Source organism: Oryx dammah, unplaced genomic scaffold, assembly GCF_014754425.2.
Source record: "Oryx dammah isolate SB20612 unplaced genomic scaffold, SCBI_Odam_1.1 HiC_scaffold_19, whole genome shotgun sequence".
Classification (NCBI taxonomy): Eukaryota; Metazoa; Chordata; class Mammalia; order Artiodactyla; family Bovidae; genus Oryx; species Oryx dammah.
In genome coordinates this window covers 69,025,750-69,053,393 of record NW_024070203.1, presented here as the reverse complement: position 1 = coordinate 69,053,393, position 27,644 = coordinate 69,025,750, and the positions used below count along the sequence as shown (strand labels likewise).

The window sequence follows — 27,644 nt, the reverse complement described above, 5'->3', positions numbered from 1 at the left end:
TACAAAGAACAAAGCTCAGACACCATCTTCTATAAAATGTATTGTGTAAATTGAGGGATGCCTGTGTGTTTCCTTAAATTTTAAAAACATGTACATATAAATTTACTATTGAGTAGTAGTACTCTTGCCTGGAAAATCCCATGGGTGGAGGAGCCTGGTGGGCTGCAGTCCATGGGGTCGCTACGAGTCGGACATGACTAAGCGACTTCACTTTCACTTTTCACTTTCATGCATTGGAGGAGGAAATGGCAGCCCACTCCAGTGTTCTTGCCTGGAGAATCCCAGGGACGGGGGAGCCTGGTGGGCTGCCGTCTATGGGGTCGCACAGAGTCGGACACGACTGAAGCGACTTAGCAGCAGCAGCAGCAGCAGCAGCAGCAGCAGTAGTTACTTGTTTTCCTTATACATTATTATTATACTCTATACAGAACATAACCTTCAGCACATTGTCCCAGTATTCTTGTTGCAGTTTAAACAAACATTAATTTTATTAATATAAACTTCCTTGTACTGCCCATTAACATAACTTGCTTATTTTTCTACTGATTGTAAATTTCTTTATGCTTTAATCACCTGTACCCTTAATACCTTCTTAATGCTTCATTTGGATGCTAAGTAGCTGTTCACTGTGTTTGTTAAAAATATTTCACATTCTGCTCATTAAGCCTATAAAATGATTTCCTAAAGGGAGTGCTATGTAATTACAATCCAAAAATTCATTATGAATATTTTTGTTATACCTTTCTCCTAATGAAAACATTCCAGTTAATTTAGAGCCTTAATAATTTTCTTCTCTAAACTTTTCTATCACTGTTTTGATGTTTAGACACTGTGTAAAAGTGCACACAGTATTCTTATTTTCTTTTAAGTCCATTTTTAACTTACAATGTTTTAGCACCTTTTTGCTGTCAATTCTGATTCCTTATAGCATACATAGGAAGCATACATTTATTTTCAAATTTAACTTATATAAGAGGAACTTAGGTAAGGTAGTCCTAGTTTTGTGGCAAAAATAGCTGATAATGGTACCCACCTTTATGCCCTTTTCCCTTTATATCAAACTCAGATATTCAAAACGCATCCTATTATTCCACAACAAGTTCCCAGAATTTATTGTCAATTGTCATATAATAATTCAGCATTTAACAATTGACAGAACATCCTAAAGCAGAGAAAATAAAGGCAAAAACAAACAAATGGGACCTAATTAAACTTAAACGTTTAAGTTAATTAAACTTGCTTGCACAACATAGCAAACCATCAACAAAACAAAAAGACAACCTACTGAATGGGAGAAAATATTTGCAAATGTTTTGACCTGTGAGGGGTTAATATCCAACATATATAAACAGCTTGTGCAACTCAACATCAAAAAACAAATGAGCATCCCAATTTAAAAAGGCAGAACTGAATAGATATTCTTCCAAACAGGAAAGGCAAATGACCAACAGGCACATGAAAACATGGTCAACACTGTTAACCGTCAGGGAAGTGCAAACCGAAACCACAATGAGGTACCACCTCACACCTGTCAGAATGGCTATCATCAAAAAGAACACACATAATAAGCGTTGGCCAGCATGTGGAGAAAAGAGAAGCCTTCTACACTTGGTGGGAATGTAAATTGGTACAGTGGAGGCTTCTCAGAAAACTAAAATTACAACTACCATCTGGCCTAGCAATTCCGCCCCTGGGTATATATCCAAAAAGAAAAAAACCCACTAATTTGAAAAGATACATGCAACCCAATGTTCATGGTATTATTTATAATTCTCAAGGCATGGAAACAACCTAAGTGTCCATCAACAAATGAATGGATAGAGAAGATGGGTGATATATATGCACACACACACACATACACAATGGAATGTTGTTGCTGTTTAGTTGCTAAGTCATGTCTGACTCTTTTAATTGCTAAGACACATCTGACCCCATGGATTGTAGGCCACCAGGCTCCTCTGTCCATGGGATTTCCCAGGCAAGAATACTGGAGTGAGTTGCCATTTCCTTCTCCAGGGGATCTTCTCAAACCCAGGGATTGAACCCACATCTCCTGCATTGGCAGGTAGATTCTTTACCACTTCGCCACCTGGGAAGCCCATACAATGGAGTACTACTCAGTTATAAAAAAGAAGGGAATTTTGCCATTTGCAGCAACATGGATAGACATAGGGCAATATGCTAAGTACAGTAAGTCAGAGAAAGACAAATATTGTATACTATCACTCACATGTAGAATCTAAAAAATACAGCAAACTAGTGAATAAAATAAAAAAGAAGCAGACTCACAGATATAGAGAAAAAACTACTTGTTACCACTGTGGAGAGGAAAAGGGGGAGGGGCAATAGTAGGGTTAAAAAAAAGGCTATTATGGGATTGTATTAAATCATGTGTGTAAAACTTTTGCAAATATAGAATACTATAGAATTTAAAGAATGTATTCAATAAAAAAAAGAACACAAGATATAAAAAAAGATAATTATTGACAGGACATAACAATCACAGTAGAGATGTGGGACTCAGACCCATTGCTTTGATCTAACGTTCTAATGCAGCTAAGCTTTCTTATCATATCCAAGATTGAAAGATTTTCAAAGATTGAGACTTTAGTTCACTTGGTAATTTTTTTCATAGAACCCATACTTCCATATATCCCTAATTTTAAAACTTGTAAAATATGTAAAATGAGGAGTTGCACAAATATGTTACTTTCAATTTTATTTAAATCAAATAAAGCTGCCATTGATGTGCAGAAATTGCCATAGAAACTACATGAGTTTAATTCATATAAAAATTGAAAGACAAAATCCTATTACCTAATTGTCTTATCCTGAATAATTAAATGCAAAGGATATACATGTTAAATGGCCACAGTGCATATAATGGAGTCATAAAACATTTTGTACTGCTTTATTATAAATAATTGGAAATATTTCATTTTTTAAACTCAGATAACAAAACAGTAAATATCATGCTTTTCCCCATTATTTCCTTTTATTTTTGTATTATAAGATGGAAAATGTATTACTTTTCAAAAGAATAGTAAGTAAAAAAATCTCTAGGAACACACAAAAACAAAACACTCACTTTCATTCACTTAAATGAAAACATCAAGGAGGTTTTCAGAGGAAGCAGCTAAACAGTGTTATGAAAGAGTTGACAAGAATAGAAAAACTGTGGAATACCTGCAAACATAAATTTTAAGGCAGAACAGGTTTGTATACACATGTAAAAGTATAAACATTTGATGGTAAACTTTGAAAAAATAACTTCTGAAAAATGTGAGTAGCCTTATTCTCTCAAATGGAGGAAACCCACAAAGGCACAAGGGATCAAATCACCAGGCCTAAAACTGGTCTTAGTGCCCGATAAAAACTTTTACTTTTTTTAAGAAAGGAAACTCAAAGTGGATTTCAATTTTTGTATATCAGAGTATACCTCATGTTTTGATAAAAACTGTTCACGCTTGTAACCTTGAGCACTTAGAGGCAGAAAGCACTTCTTGACAAAATACTGTAGTAACTTCACATTGCCACAAATATCTGTGTCCAAAATTGACTTAAAATCAGTTAAGCCATAGAAATATTTTCATTGTGATTTATAGTAGCTAGTAATTAGAATTTTTTTAGTTAAGTGACTAGGATTAATTTTCTCTTTTGTTCTTGTGTTTTCTTTAACATATAAAGTTTGCCAATTTTTTTCCTGTAATGGTAATGTCTTAAAATCAGAAATTGCCTAAGAAAGAAAACAGAGCCCAAGGTAGAAAAATATGAAAAAATAGTATATTTCATAAAGTGGTATAGTAGTTTTTTGAAAATGTGCTTATTTGTATCAATTGAGGGCAATGTTGCATATTCCAGAATAAACAGCTATTAGGTTTACTGTATATATAAACATGCTATGTACAATGATATTTATAATTCTTCTTTCATTTTTCATAGACTTCAAAGTGTATCTTTTATAGAAACTGGAACAGAGTGAATCTGGAAAGCAAGTTTCAGTTAATTAGTAAAAATTAAATTAGCATGAAATAACAGGGGGAAGAATTGAAGATAATTATTTTAAAAATAATAAAGTTACACTTAAGTGGACACATGCAAGAAGATACTGTAAAATGACCTGTTCCAGTTTACTTGGTTTTATTTCAACTTATTACACTCTAAAATACTGCTTTCATGTATAATATCAAAGGAAATATTAAATGCATGTATATTATTTTAAGGGCTTGATGATATATTTCACATTCTTTAAACTTTACTCAGGCTATAAATATATTTATATATCAGTCAGTTTTTAAAATAAATGAAAACTGTAGCATGGGGGGAAGGATAAATTTTCATCTCATATGTCCAATAGTTGATTATGTCCATTTTTTCTGAAAACTGTATCAAAAAATCAAAGAATAACAGAGTGTGTTTCTAATTCATACTGCTATTCTTCATGCACTGCAATTCTTTATAGTTTATCAAAATGGAATTTACATTTGAAGATGGGTTAACTGAAATCAACTAGCAAGTATGACTTAGGAATTAGACTTCTGAAATCCATTTCACTAACTCAGAGGGCAATGCTGTTCTTCCTGAACTTTTATTAAAATTGTGCAACAGTACAAACTTATTAGGTTTGCATAGAAATAACACCATTTCACTGGTGTAATATATCTTTTTCAAAGGATTATGGCAAGCCAGTTTTTATTCTTCATGTATACTTTTTGTTGTTGTTCATTTTCTTCTTCCCCTCTCTTTTTTCTTTTTCTTTTTTTTTTTTTTTGGTTTTACATGAAATAAACCATATTTATCATCTGGCTACCACAGTTCCAAAATAAAATCCAGTAGTAGTTTGAAGCACAGTGAGCTTAACAGTTTCTTCCCTTTTAAAAGCATGACAGTGAATGACAGTCTATAGTTAAGCCGTATGAACACAATCATCCCAAGCAGAGACTTTGTGAACTCAGAAGGTTCCAAATTCACAGTCAAGGACCTTGGTGACTTCACATAACTGCTACTTGTTGCTAGAAGGGAGACCATATTGTTTGTGTCAGAAATTTTCAAGCAGTTTCTCATCTGGTGGCTTCTCCAGATTTCTTGGTGGCTTTTATAATTGCTCTTGACTGATATGCCTTCAAAAGTCCAAAGGTCGAATCATCATCGTTGTGGAACGTAAGGAGTAACTGGGCCCTTTGAAATAATGCCATTTTATTCCATTCAGTTTTCCATGGTTCTGCCCCACCGTATAAAACATTCCATTTAGATTGGATGGGCCACAGGCATCAAACCACCAGCCTGAAAAATTAGTTAATAATGAAAGAGAAGGAGAAGAAACAATTACATAAGTAAATTGAATATTTGGAAATTCATGCCACTTACTGAAGGGAAACATTCATACTTATGATTATTTGCAAATCAGAGGTATTCAAAAAATATCTTCCTGGTAGTGAAATTGTTTTAAATAGCATCCAACAGACAGTGTACAATCAGAAAGAGGAATGCTCTCATGAAAATCAGCTTTCAGTGTCACTCCATTGGGACTCATTTCCCAATGTAATGATGGGAAACATTTGGGTTTCAAGATACGATCTAGTCAGGCCTGGATTTGTACAAAGGGTAAGTAAAATGAAACCCTTCAGAGGCATTCCACCTGAAGCCTGTTATTGGAAATAGAACAATTAATTATTAGCAATGAAGTTCAGAAGCTTGGACAGCTAACATCTAAACAGAAAGAAATGTCCTCCATGTAGTTCATAATTTTGCCTACTGGCCCTTAGCTGCTTCTGAAATTAACTGGATACCAGAACATAACTATGAATTTGGATGGCTATACCCTCTCTGCAGTTTATAGCAATATGGGAAGCATTCACTGAGAGTAACCACATAGTTCCTATATAGCAGCATGTTTTCCTGTGATTGTCAAAGTTCTTTCTAAACTTAGTAAAAAGAAAAATGATGAGTAACATATAGATCCTGTGCTCACATAGCTCTCTGCAAGGATAACTCAGTACTTCATTTTTTAAAATGAATTAAGTTCTTAGCTTTTAGATAAAACATAGTACTTTTCCCCCTCTCTTCTGAAGTAATACTACTAAAATCTTTAGGGAGAGATTTATGCCAGAGACATTCTGGCATATTTGTATTTGGATACAGTTGACCTCCCTTTGATTACAGAGTTATACCTAAGGGACTAATAGCTAAAGAAAGAGAAAGCTGTACAGCTGATGTTTAACTGTAACATGAGCATCATCTTGCAGAAACTTTAGAAAAAGTTAAATGGAGAAAAACTAGTTCTCATTTTTCAATTTTGGAGCGTGAATACAGCTGGGTTGTATTTATAAAGTCATACTAGAGGCCTAACAAGCTATATTAATCACTAACTCATACTAGGAAAAAGTAAGGTATGTCAATGAATTTGGAAAGACACTGTATTTAATGTTTTAGCAACTGTATGCAAACAACATAGAGGTTAATATAGTCAAAACACGGGGGACAAGAAAGTTCTTATTTGGCAAGGAAGGAGGAAACTGTAAAATTCCACCTTTTTCTTCTTAAGATTAATTCCTTTAAATTTTTTTGGTAAGTACAACCAGTAAAAATATGCTATTTATATTTAAAAAAAGGCATTCTGATATTAGGGAATTTATTTACCCATAAGACTCTTAAAGGACAGAATGAAACTCAACTTGATTGCTTCAGTATTTTAACTTTCTCCTCCTTTTCTATGACCTTCTTGAGGCACTCTTCCATCATGTTAACGAGCCTTTCTTAGTCTTTCAAATATCCACCATGGTCTCTAAAGCAAGCGCAGTTACTCTGTTGTTGAGGACTACTACAAATCATAGAAGGATCCTCCAAGTTACATGAAGATACTCAGAGCAGAAGTGTGTGGATTTGTTTGGTTTATAGAAAGTCATAAGAGTTCTGAAGAGTGTGGGAAGGCAGACGTCTGTTGGAATATAGCCTGACAATGAAGGGCACAGGCTGAAGAATACATTCATTGGGAAACTACAGTGAACTTTGGAAAGAAACAAGAAAAAGTAGGGACACATGAGGGGATAGGATAAACTGATCTTATGTATCCTTCCTAACGAGTAAAGTGGGACAATGTTCCGGGTAAGAAGAAAGGCATTTTGGAGACACTGAAAGGAGACCAGTATGGATAGGTCAAAGTTAACAAGAGCAAAAGTAGCCTGAAGCTGAGAGGATCTGAAGATCAAAGCACATAGTCTTTTATTCATTATCCCTGGTTGCTCAGTGGTAAAGAATCAGCCTGCAATGCACGAGATATGGGTTTGACGCCTGGTTAGGGAAGATCCTCTGGAGAAGGAAATGGCAACCTACTCCAGTATTCTTGCCTAGGAAATCCCCTGGACAGAGGAGTCTGGCAGGCTACAGTCCATGGGGTAGCAAAAGAGTCAGACATGCCTTAGCAATTAAATAACAGCAACAACGAATGAAAATGCGTGGTTTATATTCCATATTCTTAGTGCCACACCTAACAGAGTTTGCTTAGCAGATGACTGGTAAGGGCCTACAGATTTATTGACAGATTGTTTTTTCTTTTAAAGCCTCTATGGTCTGAATTAGTCCAGTTTATTTTTTTTTAAAGCTATATTTGATAGATACCTGTATATATAACATCCGAGTTTATTGTATTCATTTTTTCTTTCTTTATTCATTCAATTTATAATCCTCATGAAGTGTTGTCATACAACACTCAACAAGACAGATGTGGTCCTTACTCTTACGGAGCTTACTTCTAATGTGACAAACAGCCAAAAAAAAAAAAAAAGTAGCAAATAAATAAAATAGCTACAAATCATTAGGAAATGATGATGGCAAAAGGAAGAAGAAGAAGATGAGGAGAGGAGGAAACAGAGAAGAGGAAGGGGGGGTTAGAATCAGGGGGCTATGAAGGAGAATAATAGGAGACCTATTTGACTTTTCATGTTCGTGGAAGAAGTTGATATTTAATGAAACTTGACAGATGAGAAGACTGCAAAGTGAAGATGGCGAAAGGGTCTACTAAGCAATGCAGAGCACATGCCAGTGCCGTGAAGCTGAGACTCTGGCGGGTAGGGACTAAAAGAACATGAGTGTGGTTGGTGGTATCCAGTGGCCAAGGGAAACACTTGCAGGAAACGAAGGTGGAAAAACGGCAGTCTTGGTGGAAATGCAAACAATGTGGAAAGTCCTATATATCCAGTCTACGTGTCTATCATCAGGTGAACAAGTGGAACATTCTCTAGGAATGGGAAGCAATATTTTACCAGGAGAACCAGATCTGCCAGGTTGAATGTTTAATTAAATATTATTTACAGCCCTTGTTCTCTAACTGTGGTCTACCAAAGCCACCCTGAGCACATGTGGCAGCATGATGAAGGGGAGGAAATTGAACCTAGAATCAGTTCAACAAACACTAACCAATGGACAGATACAGGGTCAGAGTTGAGGAAAACAAAATTCCTGACTTCAAGGAATATACAATTTTGTGTAAGAGAGAAACAAACTGTTAAATGAGAAGATAGCTGTTTAACAGAGATGAAGAAAATCTTGGGAACAGAGGCAGAATATCCTGTTCGTGGGTCTGTAAGGTTCACTCATCACTTGATCTGGATCCTGAAGGATGGGTGGGAGTTCACAGGATGGAAAGAGATTATCTAAAGACAGTACGTACTCTGGCAGGGCAGGAGAGAGTGCCTGCCAGCAGCTTGGCTTGGCTGCAGTGCCAGTGGGTAAGGGGTTGGAGAACAAAGGGCTAGCAAAACAAACAGGAACAAGAACATGGAGGTTTTTATTGTATGTTTAAAAATGCTCTTGTGGGCAATGGGGAGCCTAGAGCACCAGAGCAGAAATTAGAAGACCCTGACTTTGATGCTGACTTCACCAGTTAATAGCTAAGGGATCTTACCCAATAGTTTATGTAACATTCGACATTTGAACAGTTAATATGTATCAGGACTCTGCTAAAATATTTATATGCATTTTCTCAGTTTATTCCCCACACAACCCTATGTGGTGTGGCAAGTACTAAAATGAAGACCCTGATGCTCAGACAATTCAAGGAACTTTTCCAATGTCACATAGTGACTTACCTCCTCCTTCCTAAGATGTGGATCATAAATATCTAATCAATCATTTTCACAGCACAGGTGCAGAGATCATATAAGATGGCACACTATTAAAGCCTCTAAAAGCCTATCTAAATGTACTTTTGTAAGTTATCTAGGAAGCAGGCATAAACTTTAGAGCAGGAATAAAAAGAATCAGATCTTATGGGATCATCGCAATCATTTAATAATGAAGACCAAGTCATCAGTGCCAACATATTTACTTATTTGCTTGGTAGGGTTAATTAGAGAAATATGAAAATAATTTGGATTCAAATGAGTACAGTTGTTCAGTGTTCGTGTTGTAAAGACATGGCACTTAAATACCTAATATGGGTTTTATGGGCTTACCTAGGGTTTAGGAGGTAAAGAATCTGCATGTAATAGAGAGGCAGATATACAGGATAGACTTGTGGACACAGTGGGGGAAGGAGAACGTGGGACAAATTGAGAGAATAGCTTGGAAACATATACATTACCATATGTAAAATAGATAGCAAGTGGGAATTTGCTCTGTGATAAAGGGAGCTCAACCCAGTGCTCTGGGACAACCTAGAGCGGTAGGGTGGGGTGGGATGGAGCGGGAGACAGAAGCGGGGTTCAGGAAGGAGGGGACATTTGTATACCTATGGCTGATTCATGTTGATGTATGGCAGAAACCAACACAATACTGTAAAGCAATTATCCTCTAATAAAACAACAGAGATGGCAAAAAATAAAATGAAAGGGCAATTATTACTCATGACAAGTTCAGTTGTAGTGTCAGTGTTCTTCCCAGGGATGGGAGAGCCTGGTGGGCTGCCGTCTGTGTGGTCACACAGAGTCGGACACGACTGAAGCGACTTAGCAGCAGCAGCAGTCCTTTATAAAATACTCTGAACTTCAAGTTCACAAAACTAGTTATCTGTATGCAAGTAAGTATTTTCTGTTTTTTTCTGATAAGGAACAACAAGGAATTTCTTTGTATCAAATATTTAAGTTGGTCCACTTTCTACCTCTATTTGAAGAAATGAAGCATGACCTGAAAAGAAGTGGCTTTAAAGCATATTCACAGAAAGCAGGCAAAAAGTACAGCAAGCTCCTGGTTACTCCTGGTTAATCTCCTTTGGCATTCATAGATAACCATATGAACTCATGGGTCCTGAGAACAATGTAAGTTTGTGTAGATTGAAGGTATCCTTGTGAACAGATAAAGGAGTATGCCTGGGTTTGCATTTCCTCTCCGATTAGATATCAAATAGCTGAATTAAATATCTTCTAAAATTCTGGAGCGATATCAGCTTTGTACTTTGTTCTATAAGTGCCTGGGGATAGATGAGCAATATGTTAAAGAAGTTAATTAGAAGAAGCACTTTAAGCTTTAAAGAACTTAGCAATGAAAGCAAAGGATGGAAGGGAGCGGCAGCTTCCATCTGCTGTTGGGACAACTGATAAAATGTCTTAAATGCTTTAAGATTGGCAATTGCTGAGATGAACTTTGCCAAGCATTTTTCTTCATAACCTGTAACCTTATGTATATTTTAATAAGAAATCCGAGAAGCATGTTTCTAATTCATTTACACTTAACTCATTAAAATTTAGTTTTGGAATAACTGTCTTGGGCTTCCCAGGCCTTGAAAAATCATTTGAGTCTTTTATCTTTGAAGCAGAAAATTCACATTTTATCACCAATACATGAAACTTTGCCCAGAAAACAGGAACTTGATTCTAAACTTTGTACTCAGGAAGTTCAAATTTATTTGAAAGTCAAGAAACCTAACTCTCAAATTCTTCTGATCCTAAACAAAATGTCTCTCAACACTTCTTTTCTAAGGTAAAAAGTACAGCAAAATAAAAGGATCTATCTGTGGTTATGGATTTCTTTCTAATCAGCAACATGCAAAAGAACTGGCACAGAGAGTAAGAATCTTCCTCTTTTATCACTAACTACGGATAAGGCTGAAAAAAACTGACTGATGACATAGTGGTCATCGGGACCATCATGAAAATCACTTACTGATTTCATGGGTACAAATCCGGCTCCTACCCAGAACTAGCCTCAAGGAACAGCTGCAAGCTCTTGTGTGTGGAGCCGAAGGATCCTTCCAGAACTCTGCATTCCTTCTGTCATTTCATCCCATACCCCCTTCAAGTCAAGGACTTGGCTTTTTTCCCCTTTCTCTTCTTTTTGTTCCATAGATAGAAAGTTGTTTATCCTGGCTGGTAATCTTGAATTCATTTTAATCCTTTAGGTATTCTCTTACTGCCTCTTTCCTCCCTTGGACTTCATTTTACTTTTAACTAGTTAAGTGAGGAAATCCTCATGAAAATGGGCCACAAACAGTAAAACAGAGCTAAATTCTTGTCTTTGAGTGCTGTTTCTTTTAAGAATGGCAGTAGAAGGAGTGGATAAGGTAATGGCTTATCTGGAGGTCATATTCAAATCCTCTGACATTAATTCTGTGACCTTAAGCAACTTAGCTAAGTCTTCCCTATCTTAGTTCTCACCAAAGATCTCTATTTCGAATGGTTAATGGAAGTGTCCTTTAAACTATTAAGTGTGTCATTTATGATAATGCAGAAATGACTGTTATACACTAACAGTGCAATGTATATTCACTACATTACTTATTATTAGAGTAAAATATAAACAAAATTGTTTTGCTATTTTCATCAACTATTAAGATTTGGTGGCAGCCTTGTGTTATAGGCTTATCAGTTCTTATTCACTTTTTTCCAAATTTAACTTTTAAGAGACATTTTCTGATATTATTTCCAATAAATATAAACTTCCTCCCAGAGAACAGGAATATAATCCTAAATTCTGCAGTTAGAATGTTCAAATTTATTCAAAAGTTATAAACCTAACACTCAAAAGTTTTCCAATATGGAATTTAGTCTTCTGGGGTTAGGTTATTCTTAAAATTTGGCTCTAGTCTTTAATGTTCATCCCTTTGTTCCATGTGTGTGCATGCAAATTAATATACACATGTGAAGGTGAAAGTGTTGGTTGCTCAGTAGACTGTGTCTGACTCTTTGCGACCCCATAGACTGTAGCCCACCAGGCTCCTCTGTCCAGGGAATTCTCCAGGCAAGAATACTGGAGTAAGTAGCCATCAGGGAAGAACACTGCAGTAAGTAGTCATTCTTTTCTCCAAAACATCTTCCTGACCCAGGGTTTGAACCTGGGTTTCCTGCATTGTAGGCGGATCTTCACCATCTGAGCCACCAGGGAAGACATATACATACTTTGGCATTTTAAACCTAAGTTCATGAAAAAGTCACATTCATATTCACATTGATTTATTTTTATGTCTTTTCACCAAGATCATTTGTGATTTCACAATGTCCTTTCAGAATCTGATAGCCTACTCATGCATTTAACCAAAATTTATTAAGCACATCTTGTGAGACAAGCACTACGCTAGGCCCTGAAGACACAATGGTGGAGAGCATGATGTCCCTGCCTTCAAGAAATGTACCTTTTTTGTGGAACAGGCTTATGTACTAAATAAGAAATTGCTTTGAAATACAGTAATGCAATGTAGATATCTGTGGTCAATCTTAAATTATCCATATGGATCTTTTCTCTCAACATGTTTGCCTTAAAACCTAGGGAATGCCAGTTATCTGACAATGGTTATCAAAAACTCTAAGATGATTACATTTTCTCAAAGATCTTGTCACTTTAACCAGTTAGATAGCCTGTTAATTTCTTCCATTTTGTCTTCTTCAAGGTTATATAGCAGGCAAGGCAAGCATTTATCAACTCTCTACTGCTAGCATCTGGTAAGTTCGAGAGTGTACTAAGAGTTTATGTGTATGACTTTATCCCGTCTTTTAGAATTGAACTGAGAACATCCCTTGTTAGCTTTAGCAAAGTCTTGTCTGTTGACTGACATAGTTTATGCGTGGGAAAACAGATTGGAGTTTCTAACACAACAGATTCTTTCTGCAGAGGGTTAGGTCACATTTTTACATAGCTTTTATATTAGATACCAAATAAGAAAATTGTGTTGAAAGAAAAGGTGAGAAAAAGAATGTAAAACAATACCATATTTTGTTAGGGGTCATTTTCTTTTCTTTTGGTCAGTAACCTTTAGTAATTATAGTTTCTAGCAGAATTTTAGAAAAATATATTTTGAAGAATACTAATTTGGTACCAAAGCCCGTGTTTTCTTTGCATGTAAAAATCTAATGAGAAAAGGTTTTCATTTTCATAATTCGAGTCATAGTTTTTTGCATATTTATATTTAATACAATAAATCCATATAAACAAAAGCATGTGTTGACTGATATTACATTTTCATTTTGTAAATATTAAATAATAGGGAAAACATTAAGTTTATAATGAAACTGATTATTTCTTTGGGTTCATGAGGGTACAAGAAGGGCTCTCCTGTGAGACTAAGAAAATATTTCATATAATCATCTCAAATTTATCCCTCCCACTACTGAAATATATGCATTTGATGTAATATACTATATAAAGGGGGAAACTAAGGACAAAACTTACACATTTTCCTAAGGTCAGTGAATCACAGATATTTCTGGTTTATAATAAATGCACACTAACAAATCACCTCTAATGATTAATTAAGAGGTCAGTTTCATAGAAAATGTGTGTGGCAATATTGATTTTGAAATATATGGTATGGTCCCATAACAACAGTGTAATAAAACATAAAAATTATTCAGTTTCTAAATTGGACAGAAGAATTTCTGGTAAGGTAGAAATAAGTACATGTATGTCTGGAAAAGGAAGTATAAAACACTGTGGTATCTATCTCTACTGATGCAAATATGCTTTTTTAGTCAGCTATACTTCTTTTCCACTAACAATGAACTACAACCAAACTGAAAAATAATATTACTTGTTTTTCTCTACTGTAGCCACTGAGAGTACATAGAATAACAAAATCACAGAACCAGAAGAAAACGTAGGAGACAGTCTTACGTAGGCTGGCAACTATAGGAACATGTATATGTAAACTCTCTCATATAACTACCTTTATATTTTCTTGAAGGTGTCCATAACTAGACCTCCACAATCTTTTCTGGCAACTCATTCCAGCCTTTGATTCCTGGAAACTCCATCAAAAGTCACTTTTCCCTTCTTCTAATAACTATCATGTGCTATATTTTGTCCCCAGAACTTGCTATAATGTGAAATCGTGTATTTATCATTTACTTTTTGTTGATGGTCTTCTTCAAAAAGAAGAAGCTCTATTCTGTCTTGCTAATTTTTCTAATTGTAGTTGACTCTTAACAGTTACTCCTTAGAATTATGTTAAGTAAATAGAAGAAAGTTAAGATGTTAAGAAGAAGGAAGAACCAAATGTTCTACTTTCTGTCTAGCTGAAATACTTTCTATTTTTAATTAAGCCTATCTCTTGTTTTTCAGTTGTTGATAGATAGGGTAACAACAATACCACCTTCTCCAACAAAAATCCCTCCATGTACTTGAAGAAAACTATTTAGGACGGTTAAGCAGGCAATAAATCTGACTTTATCCTTAATTTCTTTTAGAGGAAAAAATGGAAAATATATAAATAAACAAGATAAAACAAAGCTTTAACTGATGATGACAGAGAACTAAGAATTATTAGTTTCAAATAGTATGAAATCTATCTGCTTAAGAGATGATTTTAAATATGTAAGAAGTCAAAATACAAACTTTTTAAAAGGAGAGGAAAAATCATTAGATGGAGAAAATGGTTCTAAGGTGAACCATGACAGAGAATATAGAGTGGTGGTGGTGTGGGGGTAGTTAAGTAGAACATAAGTTTCAGATAATACTCAAGTTACCTGGACTGTCATTGACACTCACCCTTATGTACCCCAGTTCTTAGCTATCTAAATTCCACATATTAGTTTTGCAGAGTACATCACTTTGCAAGACCTGGATTCTTTTAAAAGGATATTTGATAGGGTAGTGGTGTTTATTACAGAAACATATTTACTTAGACTATTCCAGCCCAAGCAATAAGTGGAAATTTCTTCTCTTCAATATATGTGTTTATTGATGGGTAAGAAATAGGTCCAAGAATGATTATGGATGAAAGAACATGATAAAGTTCAATCATCTGAAGCAGAAATAAAATCACAATGCTGAGTGATGTAGTTTTCTCATCATTAACCAAGAGATGCATTCTCCTCTTTGCTTTGCTCTATATTTTCATTATTATGACAGTAATATGAACATATTGGAACACTATTCTAAGTAAACATTTGAACAATTTTACTGTTGGTCTTTCATGTGTTGTATTTATTTGATAAGAAAAAAATATCTGTAAAAACAGACATGGAGAAAATGAAGTGCACATCTATATTAAAGTGGGCAAAAAAAGTACAATCAAAGTCCATTTGTCCTTGTATAAAGTTGCTGATAATTTCACTTAAAGGATCATGGAGGTAATAAAAAGAGATATTTTCTTTTAGGAAAAAAAAAGTTCAAAACCTAACCTGTGGGTAACATTTTCAAAATATTCTAAATTTTTAACAGCTAAAATTGCATATAAAAGACTTTTGAATGTGATGTCAAAATGGCATTTTTAAAGCTTTAGGAGGAGGATATGACAGAGGCAGAATCATAACAAGCTGGCTTTGGTAATGCTAAGGCCAGTCTGATGTTGAAAAGATGTTATAAGTGGAGTGGATGGAAATCCAAATAGGATGTGGTTTGGTAGTGGTAGTAATGAAGGGCCTGGGTACGGTGATGAAGTTGGAAAGATTTTTCCAAAATGTTCCCTCTATACTCTTTCATGCTTTGTTAACTAATGAGAAAAAATTCATTTCATTGGTTTCAAAATCTGAAAGTGACTTCAAGGGTTCCAAGATGGTTATTCATTCATTCACGCAACACATATTTTATTGAGTTCCTATGTGCCACAGTCTACCAAGCTAGATGTTAAGGATAAAATGATGAATATTTAATTACTTTTGTTTTCCTTATGTACAAAATGTACATTCGAGTTTCTCTCCCTGTGTCTCTCACAGAGTTGGTTTGGGATTCAAGGAAGATAATAATAATGATAGTAATACTATATTTGGAGAAGTTTAATGTTAGATTTAGAGAGTTTTTTCTCTAGTAGCATGAGTTTGTTACAGGATAAAAAACAGAGGATAAGAATAGTTAAAGGTGGGAGTGATTACTCTTCCATTAAGAGAGGGAAACAACACTGAAACTGTGAGAAGAGAGACACCGGGAAAAAGCTTCCTTTACAGTTTTGCTTGGTGCCAACTGCTTTTATGCCAGAGCCTGGAACAATTCTGAGCAACATCATTTGCCATAAGGTTTTCATTCAGTGTTTCTTAGACTTCACTCAGTCATTTATCAACTTCACGAGCAGTTTTTGCCAGGCCCATTTATAACTTTTATTAATATTTAATGAATATTTTTCTTGAAATCAATGATTTGTTAAATATTAAATATTGTGAATCCTTTTTAAAATGCAAAGTTTACATCATTCCTTTAAAGAGGAAATCAGCACCACTTTCTATAATAAAAGGGAGACATAAAATTCAGTAAAATTAAAAACATTTTAATTAATTTGAGGTAGATGCTATTGCCCTTACCAGGGTCTTGAGACGGAGGCTGAAGAGTTTTCTCCTTCTTTGCTAAGAAGAGTAATTATTAAGTGCTGAAAAAGTATAGATAAGCTAGTACTAAACTGAGAATTTCTCTTTGACACACAAGGTGAGAAAAAATTTTTTTAAAGTGAAAGAGGATAAACTCTCTTACTCAGTGACATATATTATTTAATGATATCTCCTATACCAGCTAAATTGGGCTCTAAAATCACTGCAGATGGTGACTGCAGTCATGAAATTAAAAGACGCTTGCTCCTTGCAAGAAAACTTATGACTAACCTAGATGCCACATTAAAAAGCAGAGACATTACTTTGCCAACAAAGGTCCATTACTCAAGGCTATGGTTTTTCCAGTAGTCATGTATGGATGTGAGTTGGATTATAAAGAAAGCTGAGGGCTGAAGAATTGATGCTTTTGAACTGTGGTGTTGGAGAAGACTCTTGAGAGTCCCTTGGACTGCAAGGAGATCCAACCAGTCCATCCTAAAGGAAATCAGTCCTGAATATTCACTGGAAAGACTGATGCTCAAGCTGAAACTCCAGTACTTTGGCCACCTGATGCAAAGAACTGACTCACTGGAAAAAACCCTGATGCTGGGAAAGATTAAAGGCGGGGGGAGAAGGGGATGACAGAGGATGAGATGGCTGGATGGCATAACTGAACCGACGGACATGAGTTTGAGCAAGCTTCACGAGTTAGTGATAGACAGGGAAGCCTGGCTTGCTGCAGTCCACGGGGTCGCAAAGAGCCTGACATGACCGAGTGACTGAACTGAACTGATACCAACTAAATGTCTTGCAGAGATCAATACCTTATAATGTAAAAGCACTGGTATAGCTAGTTTGAATTGCAAAACTTTAGACCTAGCTACACCTCTCTTCCCTCTTGACTCCATTTCAATAGAATGATCAATTACACAGTTGTACAGCATTTTGTAAGAAAGTTTGGGTTTTTGCTTTCTCTGTATACTGAATATTCAAATTGTTGTTCATTCCACCACAGGGATCATTATGAGTATTTAGAAAGTAGGATAAGGGGGACTTTAAGAGGTTTAAGAATTTATTCAGAACCAAGCTTAGCACACCCCCGCCATACATGCTGGGGGAAGAGGCACACTTCTAAATATGCTAACAATGTCTTGCACAAGAACATGTGGTAAATTAGTGGGCAGAGCAAAATGATCTCTAGGGACTTGCTCTTAAGTTTCCTGACCAGAAGATCATAGTCTTTTCTCACAGATAAGAAACCTCAAGCCTCAAACCAATGAAACATAACTTAAGAGAATGGCCCCGTAGGACTTACCTCCTGTTAGCATGAGGGCACATTTGCACATACAGTTGTCATTATCAGCATCTTTAGTGCTGAAATCAGCACCATGCAAGGTCAGGCTGCTCTGTTTTCCTGCTGTCCCAGTGTGACCCTTCAAATACAACCTGAAGTTAAAAAAAAAAAAAAAAGATAAGTCATTCAATAGAAAATAGAACCCAGAAGATGTTTGGCTTTTTCATAATTTTCTCCCTTCTCTGAACTTAGCCCTTCAACAAAATGTTTTATAAGACCGAAGCTCTCTGAACAAAAGAAAGACAGAGAAGTGGGTAGGAGGAAAAAAGAAGGAAGGGAGGGAGGCAAGATTCTACTTTACAGACAAGTAAAATTCTCTACCTGTGGGTAGAGACGTCAAGTGAACCTTAGGACGTATCACTATGAACAAAACTAGAGGAGGCGATGGAATTCCAGTTGAGCTATTTCAAACCCTGAAAGATGATGCTGTTAAAGTGCTGCACTCAACATGCAGCAAATCTGGAAAACTCAGCAGTGGCCGCAGGACTGGAAAAGGTCAGTTTTCATTCCAATCCCAAAGAAAGGCAATGCCAAAGAATGTTCAAACTACCACACAATTGTACTCATCTCACACACTAGCAAAGTAATACTCAAAATTCTCCAAGCCAGTCTTCAATGTACATGAACCATGAAATTCTGGATGTTCAACTTGGATTTAGAAAAGGCAGAGGAACCAGAGATCAAATTGTCATCATCTGTCGGATCTTCGAAAAAGCAACAGAGTTCCAGAAAAACAATTACTTCTGCCTTATTGACTATACGAAAGCCTTTGACTGTGTGGATCACCACAAACTGTGGAAAACTCTAAAAGAGATGGGAATCCCAGACTCTCTTACCTGCTTCCTGAGAAATCTGTATGCAGGTCAAGAAGCACCAGTTAGAACTAGACATGGAACAACAGACTGGTTCCAAATTGATAAAGGAGTACGTCAAGGCTGTATATTGTCATCACGCTTATTTAACTTATATGCAGAGTACATTATGTGAAATGCCAGGCTGGATGAAACACAAGCTGGAATCAAGATTGCTGGGAGAAATATGAATAAACTCAGATATGCAGATAACACCACCCTTATGGCAGAAACAAAGAACTAAAGAGCCTCTTGATGAAAGTGAAAGAGCAGAGTGAAAAAGTTGGCTTAAAGTTCAATATTCAGAAAACTAAAATCATGGCATCCGGTCCCATCACTTCATGGCAAATAGATGGGGAAAAAATGGAAACAGTGACAGACTTTATTGTTCTGGGCTCCAAAATCAGATGGTGACTGCAGCCATGAAATTAAAAGACACTTACTCTTTGGAAGAAAAGCTATGAACAACCTAGACAGCATATTAAAAAGCAGAGACACTACTTTGCCAAGAAAAGGTCCATCTAGTCAAAGCTATGGCTTTTCCAGTCGTCATGTATGGATGTGAGAGTTGAATTATAAAGAAAGCTGAGGGCTGAAGAATTGATGCTTTTGAACTGTGGTATTGGAGAAGACTCTTGAGAGTCCCTTGGATAGCAAGGAGATCCAACCAGTCCATCCTAAAGGAAATCAGTCCTGAATATTGATTGGAAGGACTGATGCTGAAGCTGAAACTCCAATACCTTGGCCACCTGATGCAACAAACTGACTCATTGGAAAAGACTTTGATGCTGGGAAAGATTGAAAGCAGGAGGAGAAGGGGTCGACAGAGGATGAAATGGTTGGATGGCATCACCAACTTGATGGACATGAGTTTGAGCAAGCTCCAGGAATTGGTGATGGACAGGGAAGCCTGGCTTGCTGCAGTCCATGGGGTCGCAAAGAGTCGGACATGACTGAGCAACTGAACTGAACTGAAAATTCTCTATAGCTTGTGTGCTTGATGTTTGTTTTACCGTGTATACTCAAACTTATATTGTTCTGATAATGCAAGATCTACCAAAGGAAAATGAGTTTATTTTTATTGCTGTAAGTATTAATCTCTAAACAAAATACACAGAGTGTTGCTATAGCTTATATCATTTTGTTAATATTGAATATTGATGATGTGCTAAAGGGTACTTACTCTGTGACAGGCACTTTGTTAAATGCTTTTCTGGTGTTATTTAATTTTTATAGTAAATCTGTGATTCAGGTATCAACATCCCAATTTTTCATTCTAAGCTCAAAGAGGGTTATGGCAATTGTTGACGATACAATCCAAGTTCTTATTAATCATTATGTATCCAGTAAAGAAATATTTGTTGAGCACATACTTGAAATATTTGTTGAGCACGTATCAATAATTGTTCTCAACATTTAAGATATATCAGCAAATAAAACAAATGGAATGTCACCATGCCCTGAGGGACCTACATTCTGGTGGTATACCTAAAATTAATTTCAAAACCCCAACTGTTTAACCTCAAATATGGCATTCTTCAAAACCCTGCTTTACTCTCTAGGAAGATTTCTCATATAAAATTTACATTAACCTAGATCATGGGCTCTCCAACAGTTTCCTGTACATCAAATCATCTGGTTATCTGTGAAAAAGACCTACTCACTAGACTGAGGAGTGTATGGTTTCAACTCGCACCTCAGATTACTTTTGCACACTATCCAAGAACATTTTGAAGAATATTTGTCTAGAATTCAAAAACTAGTGAAGAAAACACAGCAGGTGCCTCATGCAGTTGCCTCACAGCTGCTCATTTCCTACGGACCTGACATGCTGCTCTCATATTCATCTGGATACTTTGAACAAATGCAGACTTGCTCAGCTCCTTCACTGGCTCCTCAGGACTCAAACTAGTTAAGGCTGTCAGTGGCCTCTGTTTGATACTCAAAGTCTTCTCTGACTGAGACCGTGCCCTCTCTCTAACTCTGCCTAATATCCCTCTGTTGTCATTCATCCAAGTCATCTAGCAATACTCCCTTCAAATCCATGTGTGTTACCGCTTTGTGCCTGAGTCTCATTTATGAATCTTCTCCACCCACAGTGATTAATGAGTGATTAAATCTCTGTATGAATGAGATGCTACTAGGACTGAGACCAGCTCTGAACAAAATTTTACATTATTATTAAACAGATAATAAATATCAGTTAATATTTTGAAGATACATATGTAAATATATTTTCCATATAAATATGATGTGTTTGCACCTAAGGACATGTACTGTCCCATTATTATTTTGTAAGGGTGATACATTTTTAGCAAATAACAGTACTGTTGTATGACTGTGCCAAAATAGTTTACAAATACATTCTGCAGAGACTTTTCAGCAAGAGCGAAACATACAACTAAACCCTCCTTAAGTTTCAGTTGTTTCAATAATTAATAGAACTTGTAGCTAACAGAACATTGAAGGAAGCTTCTAATGCTGAGTTATCACATAAAAGCTTACATTTTAAAACTCTGGAGATGTCGAGCTAAAAGTCACTCATCATACAAATTGTAGAATTTCCAACTGGGAATTTGCATTTTACATTGTAGGCAGCCCATGTGGAGATGAGTTTCACCAGGGGAAAGCAAGGTGAGAGGTTAACAAGGGGAGTCCTAGGAACATGTTACCTGAGTCAATTCATCAGACCCTCAAGATATGGTCTGAAGTTTTAAACTGATCACTTTCTCAGCCTCTCAGAGGCAGACACACAACTTGAAAAACCGAGGGAGACTTATGTCTGGTCTCCATTTACAGTGAAAATAGGGCGCCTAGTCTCAGGTTCTCCTTGGAGGGAGTTTCACACAGAAAGCCAAATTATAATCAGAAAGTTGCTTGGTTGGTGAACACAGAATTGGAGTCTGGGGAGAAGGATGAATGACTTCAAAATTAAGTAGCTATGACTTTGCTGGCCTGAAATCTCCCTCTCCACTGGGAGTGGGTAAATTTAGCCCACAGGCGCTCTTGGATGAGTGATGCTAATTCCCACTCTGATTCTTGGATTCTCTATAATTTGTGATGACTTTCCTTCTTATTGGTTTAAGGTAAGTCAATACCATTTTCTCTGCAGTAGCTTTAAGCTCACTAATGGGGTAGACTTTCCAGGACATAATGATTTTTTACATTGTATTTTCTGGATAAGTGAGCACAAATGTTAAGTTGATAGTAACTGAGTGACTGGATGTACTGAACATAATTTATACTTTTATGTGTGCCTGTACTAAGTTGCTAGAGTTCAGTTCAGTTCAGTTCAGTTGCTCAGTCGTGTTCAACTCTTTGCAGCCCCATGAACCACAGCACACCAGGCCTCCCTGTCCATCACCAACTCCCGGAGTTCACCCAAACCCATGTCCATTGAGTCGGTGATGCCATCCAACCATCTCATCCTCTGCCATCCCCTTCTCCTCCTGCCCTCAATCTTTCCCAGCATCAGGGTCTTTTCCAGTGAGTCAGCTCTTCGCATCAAGTGGCCAAAGTATTGGAGTTTCAGCTTCAGCATCAGTCCTTCCAATGAATATTCAGGACTGAATATTCCTTTAGGATGGACTGGTTGGACCTCCTTGCAGTCCAAGGGACTCTCAAGAGTCTGCTCCAACACCACAGTTCAAAAGCATCAATTCTTCGGCACTCACCTTTCTTTATAGTTCAACTCTCACATCCATACATGACCACTGGAAAAACCATAGCCTTGACTAGATGGACCTTTGTTGGCAAAGTAATGCCTCTTGCTTTTTAATATTGCTTTTAAGTTGCTTCAGTAGTGTCCAACTCTTTGTGACCACATGGACTGTAGCCCACAAGGCTCCTCTCTCCATGAGATTCTCCAGGCAAGAATACGAGAGTGGGTTGCCATGCCCTCCTCCAGGGGATCTTCCAGACCAAGGGATCAAACCTGTGTCTCTTACATCTCGTGCATTGGCAGGTGGATTCTTTACTGCTAGCACCACTTGGGAAGCCCTAATACTTTCATATGAGGGTTGTAATTTAAGCCTCATCATTTGCAAGGGTTTCTTTGTGTTACCAAGGCAATGGGAATGCACAGTTAGAAATTTGGGAAACAGAGAAAAGCAAAAAGAATTACTCTTGATATTATGGTTTACATACACTTAGTCTTTTCCTTGTTTTTTTCCCTCTCCAAATAGAAAATATTATTTATATCTAATGAAGGAGACAGAGGTTCCATCTCCAGGTTGGGAAGATTTCTCGGAGGAGGGCATGGCAACTCATTCAGGTATTCTTGTCTGGAGAATCCCATTCTCAGAGGTGCCTGGTGGGCTACAGTCCATAGCGTTGCAAAATGTTGGACAGCACTGAAGTGAATAAGCATGCATGCCTACATGTAATACCTGATTATATTCTATAAACAATTCTGAGCAATGGAATAAAGTTTCTGCCCACAGGCTCATCTCAACTGTACTCGAGAAGTAACCGCTTATGTTAGTTTTGTAGCCTTTAAAGTTTCTTCTCATATAAACACAAATGAAAATAAAATAATGTTTTTAACAACACATTTTTCATATATGATTTTATGACTATATTTCCATACCACCACAGATTCTTCTTCAACATCATTTGGAAGCTATTCTATGAGTATATCATCAATTGTCACAAGTTTAAGAGTGTCTTTTTTTTTATCTCTAAACATATATGCAAGTATATATGTTAGGGTTAGAATAAATTGGAGAATAAATATCTACAATGTTGTTTTGTTATGACCTGCACCAGCACGCAGCTCATCAACAATGATGTTAGGATCTGTGGTTAAAAGGAGACATTTTTCTAGATCCACTTAATCAAGACTTGAAGGTCAGTCTTACAGTCCTGTTAGCTCCTCTTTGTATTACTGATAAAAATCTTACAACTAGTCTCAATGTCTTGAGCCCTGATCCTTCCCCTTCTCCTTAGAATCATTCTCCATGTGGCTTATGCGAAACATGCCTCTCATTGCAATTCCTCTGCTTGGGTTAAAATCCCTCAGTTGTTCTCCCAATACATGAAAGGTACAGTCCAAGTTTCTTATTGTGGTTTATAAGGACTTTGAAGATCTAGCCCTCCTCTACTTTCTCCCACACAAACCCTACACCTCCCATCTCTTGTTTCATGCACACATACACAATGCTCCAGGCTTACCAAACACTTGCTCCCTCAAAGCATCATATCCTCATTTCTCTGTCCTCTCTTCCTGGAAGGCCTAGAATTTCTACCTGCTGAACCCCTACTCATCTTTGAAGATTTATTTCAAGTATAATCTCAAAGAACACCAGATGGATACCTTTATGATGAAACTTAACTGTGCTATATTTTAGTTGCTTTTTCTTAACTTGTCTTCTCTCATAATAAATTGTAAGCTCCTTGAGGCATAGATGTGTCTGATGTATCTTACACAACTGAATCACCAGAATCTAGAATAAACAGTGTCTGATACTGAAGGAAAGCTCAATATTTACTGAATAAAGAAATTATGAATATGAACTAATGATTTGTATAATTAACTTTCAGTAGCTGAAGGTAGCAAGTAAAATAAAATCCAAATAAAAATAGCTCTAATAACTAAAATATGCCTGGCCCATATTTTCAGAAAGACAGCTTTTGCATCTTATTTAGCCAGGTACTCAAAATCCCACTTCCTTGTCAACCAACTGAATCATTTAAAAATACACACACACATATACTTCTCTTGATCTTTCCAATTCTGTTTTTGTTCTCATATTCTCAGAGTCCAAGATATGAAAACATGTCTGATATATTACACAGGTAGAATAAAGGAAGAGAACTTATGTCTCAATTCTCATTAGTTCTTATGTGTTATTGAATGTCTCATTTGTATTGTGTGCATAGCCAAATGATATCAGAGGACATTCAAAATATAAAAATGCTTATGGTAAATTCTTTAGCTAAAATTACTTCAAAAACAAAAAGCCAAACAAGGCATAAAATATCTTCTTAAGGGCCTGCCCAGTCTAGGGATCTTAAAAACAAGAAGCAGAGGCACAGGGAAGTCCCAAGATAGTGCACTGTAAATATTGGGACATACGTGGCTGCAATGATTTAAAAGTAGAAGTGAGGGTTGGCAAAATAGGGGCAGATAGTCAAAAAGTAGGAACTTCCAGTTACAAAACAAATCTTGGGGATGCAATGTATGGTATGGTGATTATAGTTAATAATACTGTATTATATACTAGCAAGTTCCTAGGAGAATATATCTTAAAAGTTTTCATCTCAAGAAAACAAAATTTAACTATGTATGGTGATGGGTGTTAACTAGCTTTATTGTGGTGATTATTTTGCAATATATACATATAGGCATATATTAAATCATTTTGCTTACACCTGAAACTAATATAATGTTATATGCCAATTATATCTCAGTAAAAAATAATAGAAGAGAGCAGTGGATTTTTCACCATACAAGTCTGAGCAGAACTTGTAATTTATATCCAGGAATATTCATCCCCTCTATGTTTATATTCTTAACATGTTGCAGAGGGCTGCTTACATGCTTCTAAGCAAGAGTTGTTCTCTTGCACTGGGAAATAGAGATAGTATTTCTTAAATATAATTTTTTCAACACTCTTTTAAGATATTTACAAATGAGGACAAGTGTGCTTCTGCAGAATCCCACAAGGATTCTGGGAGTAATGGCATAATCAAGGATAGGTCTCTTCACAGTTAAAGGGCTCATTCGTTCTTAGCAGCTATTTAGCTAGCACAGAATAGCAATTATTAACCCAAAGCTAACAATCATAGTTGGTTATTTGATAGGGCCAGACTAAGTGCTGGCCATTCACTAATGCCAAGTATTTTTTCTAGTTAGATAAGAAAACTTATTTGAATTGAGCCTTAAACAAAATATTTATGTGGTTCTTTTTATTAGAGGTTCTGGTTAATTTCTAAAAGCTTTATGTATAATTAACTATCCATGACTTTCTCTTTTCTACTTATGGAATGTCACTTTACAAAAGAAAAGTCAATATACAGAAGGGCCAAAGTCAGCCTTGCGTCTGACTCTGCTGAAAGGACTTAAAGTGTGAGTCACTGGAGAGAATGCTTCCCCCAAAATAACACTATGAGAATCTTGGACATTTATTTCTTGTGTTCAGCCAGTGTAGATGTGGCTTACATGAAGGATGATGTGTTAGGGGATAAAAAGCAAATGTTATTTCAGAGCAAAGAATTTGGCTTAGGAACTGAAGTATGAAGGATGCTAAAACAACAACAACCAACAAAAAAATAACAATAGCACAAAACCCCCAAAGAACACCATTACTTGCGACCAAAAAGGCAGCCACAAAATAAAATCAGGGCGTTTATCCTTTTAAACCTATTTTCCCTAATTAAGGAAAAAAAATATGAGTACCACTTGGTCAGTGACTGTAAAGAATGTTAGTATTTTTATTTTTTCAATTAGCATCTGAAGGGAAAATGAAACATTCATACTGAAATTAGACATCATTTTTCAGTCATTTTTGTTGAAAATATACTTTTTCTTTCACTTACAGGTTTCAATAACTAGAAAGACTAAAGCGTATTTCCTAAGGAATGTGGTACAATAGTGCGTTCTATTATGGAGAAGTAGTTTCAATATATACAGCTGTATCATAAAGTGATTCTATAATTTTCTTTTCTTTAAAATAAGCAGCCCAATACCACGCATCCAGTTTCTCACTAATTTTGTCTACTTAAGGGACTGTTATACCTCTCATGTTTTTACATCTTCACTGTACTGGGGGTGGGATGAGGGGAGGGTCTCTTTCATTATCCAAGGCAGTGGGAGTTGTATGTATGACAAATTGAAGTTTGGCCTCAGAGCCTTTAAACAGTAGACAGACTCTTAGATATCTGAACTTTAAGGTCTTACGTACTGACAAGCTGAGCAGATTTTTATTTTGGCTGAGTTCTCTCCCTGCCACCATATGGAACTAGTTTGTCTTTTCCATAATCACTTGAAGAAAATGCAAAATAACCCCCACGGTTCTCTTTCAGAGCCTGGTAGCAATGACTCAATTTGACAGAGTTTCCCAACACTGTTATGTCTTCTGGTTGCTGCTCCAGGGCTGTCTCTGCTTTAACCACCCTCCCTGCCCTGCCCCCACCCTACTGAAAGGGTTGGGCACCAGCAAAGAGTGATACCAGAACTTGTCTTTTAGCACTGAGTTTAAATTATATAGGTAACGTCTTTTGCTGAAAGTAAAGACAATATTTCTCTTGTCAATCTACATAGAGAGAAACCAGTGTTTGCCTTAGTGTAGACTTCTAGCAAGATTAGGCATTTATTTGGCGTCATGAAGAGGTCGTAGAGAGGTATACAATGATTAGTATTGTATGAAAGAAGGTAAGGGAGAAAAATCAAAAGATGCTAAAGTGTTCAAAAAGTTTAGTGGAAAAAATTAGCTTTGGAAGCTATGGAGGACTTGGACTTTGCAGGAGGGATGAGGAGGATATTTTCAATAAAAGGGGTGTGAAATTCATAGCATAATTAAGGTGAAGTAATTTAAGATCAAAAAAGGTAAGATATAAAGGGGACTCATCAGTCCTTTGAATGTGTTGAGAATGTCAAATGAAAAGGCAGGCAAAGAACTTATTTAGATACTAAGCACTTAAGATAGATTTTTAGTCCTTTTTTCATTTCTATTAGTATTTGAAGCTGAAAATTACTTGTTTTGTTTTCATAAAATGGTCTTTTTGTTAAGTATAGAGTTCTACAGTGGGAATTACCAAGGCTGGAAGTCTTGAGAT

General features: G+C 36.3%; 1 protein-coding gene across 2 annotated transcripts in view; it reads right to left on the bottom strand.

The window, feature by feature from the left end:
* Positions 1-2,702: 2,702 nt before the first annotated feature.
* The window catches only part of ANGPT1 (angiopoietin 1), a 296,850-nt gene continuing 271,908 nt past the window's right edge, over positions 2,703-27,644 (bottom strand). For both annotated transcript variants that reach the window (XM_040262143.1, XM_040262144.1), the window contains exons 8-9: positions 17,977-18,107; positions 2,703-5,283 (exon numbers count right to left, since the gene is read on the bottom strand). In XM_040262143.1, the coding sequence (XP_040118077.1) occupies positions 5,123-5,283; positions 17,977-18,107 (292 nt within the window). In that variant the 3' untranslated portion in view covers positions 2,703-5,122. The remainder of the gene's footprint in view (positions 5,284-17,976; positions 18,108-27,644) is intronic.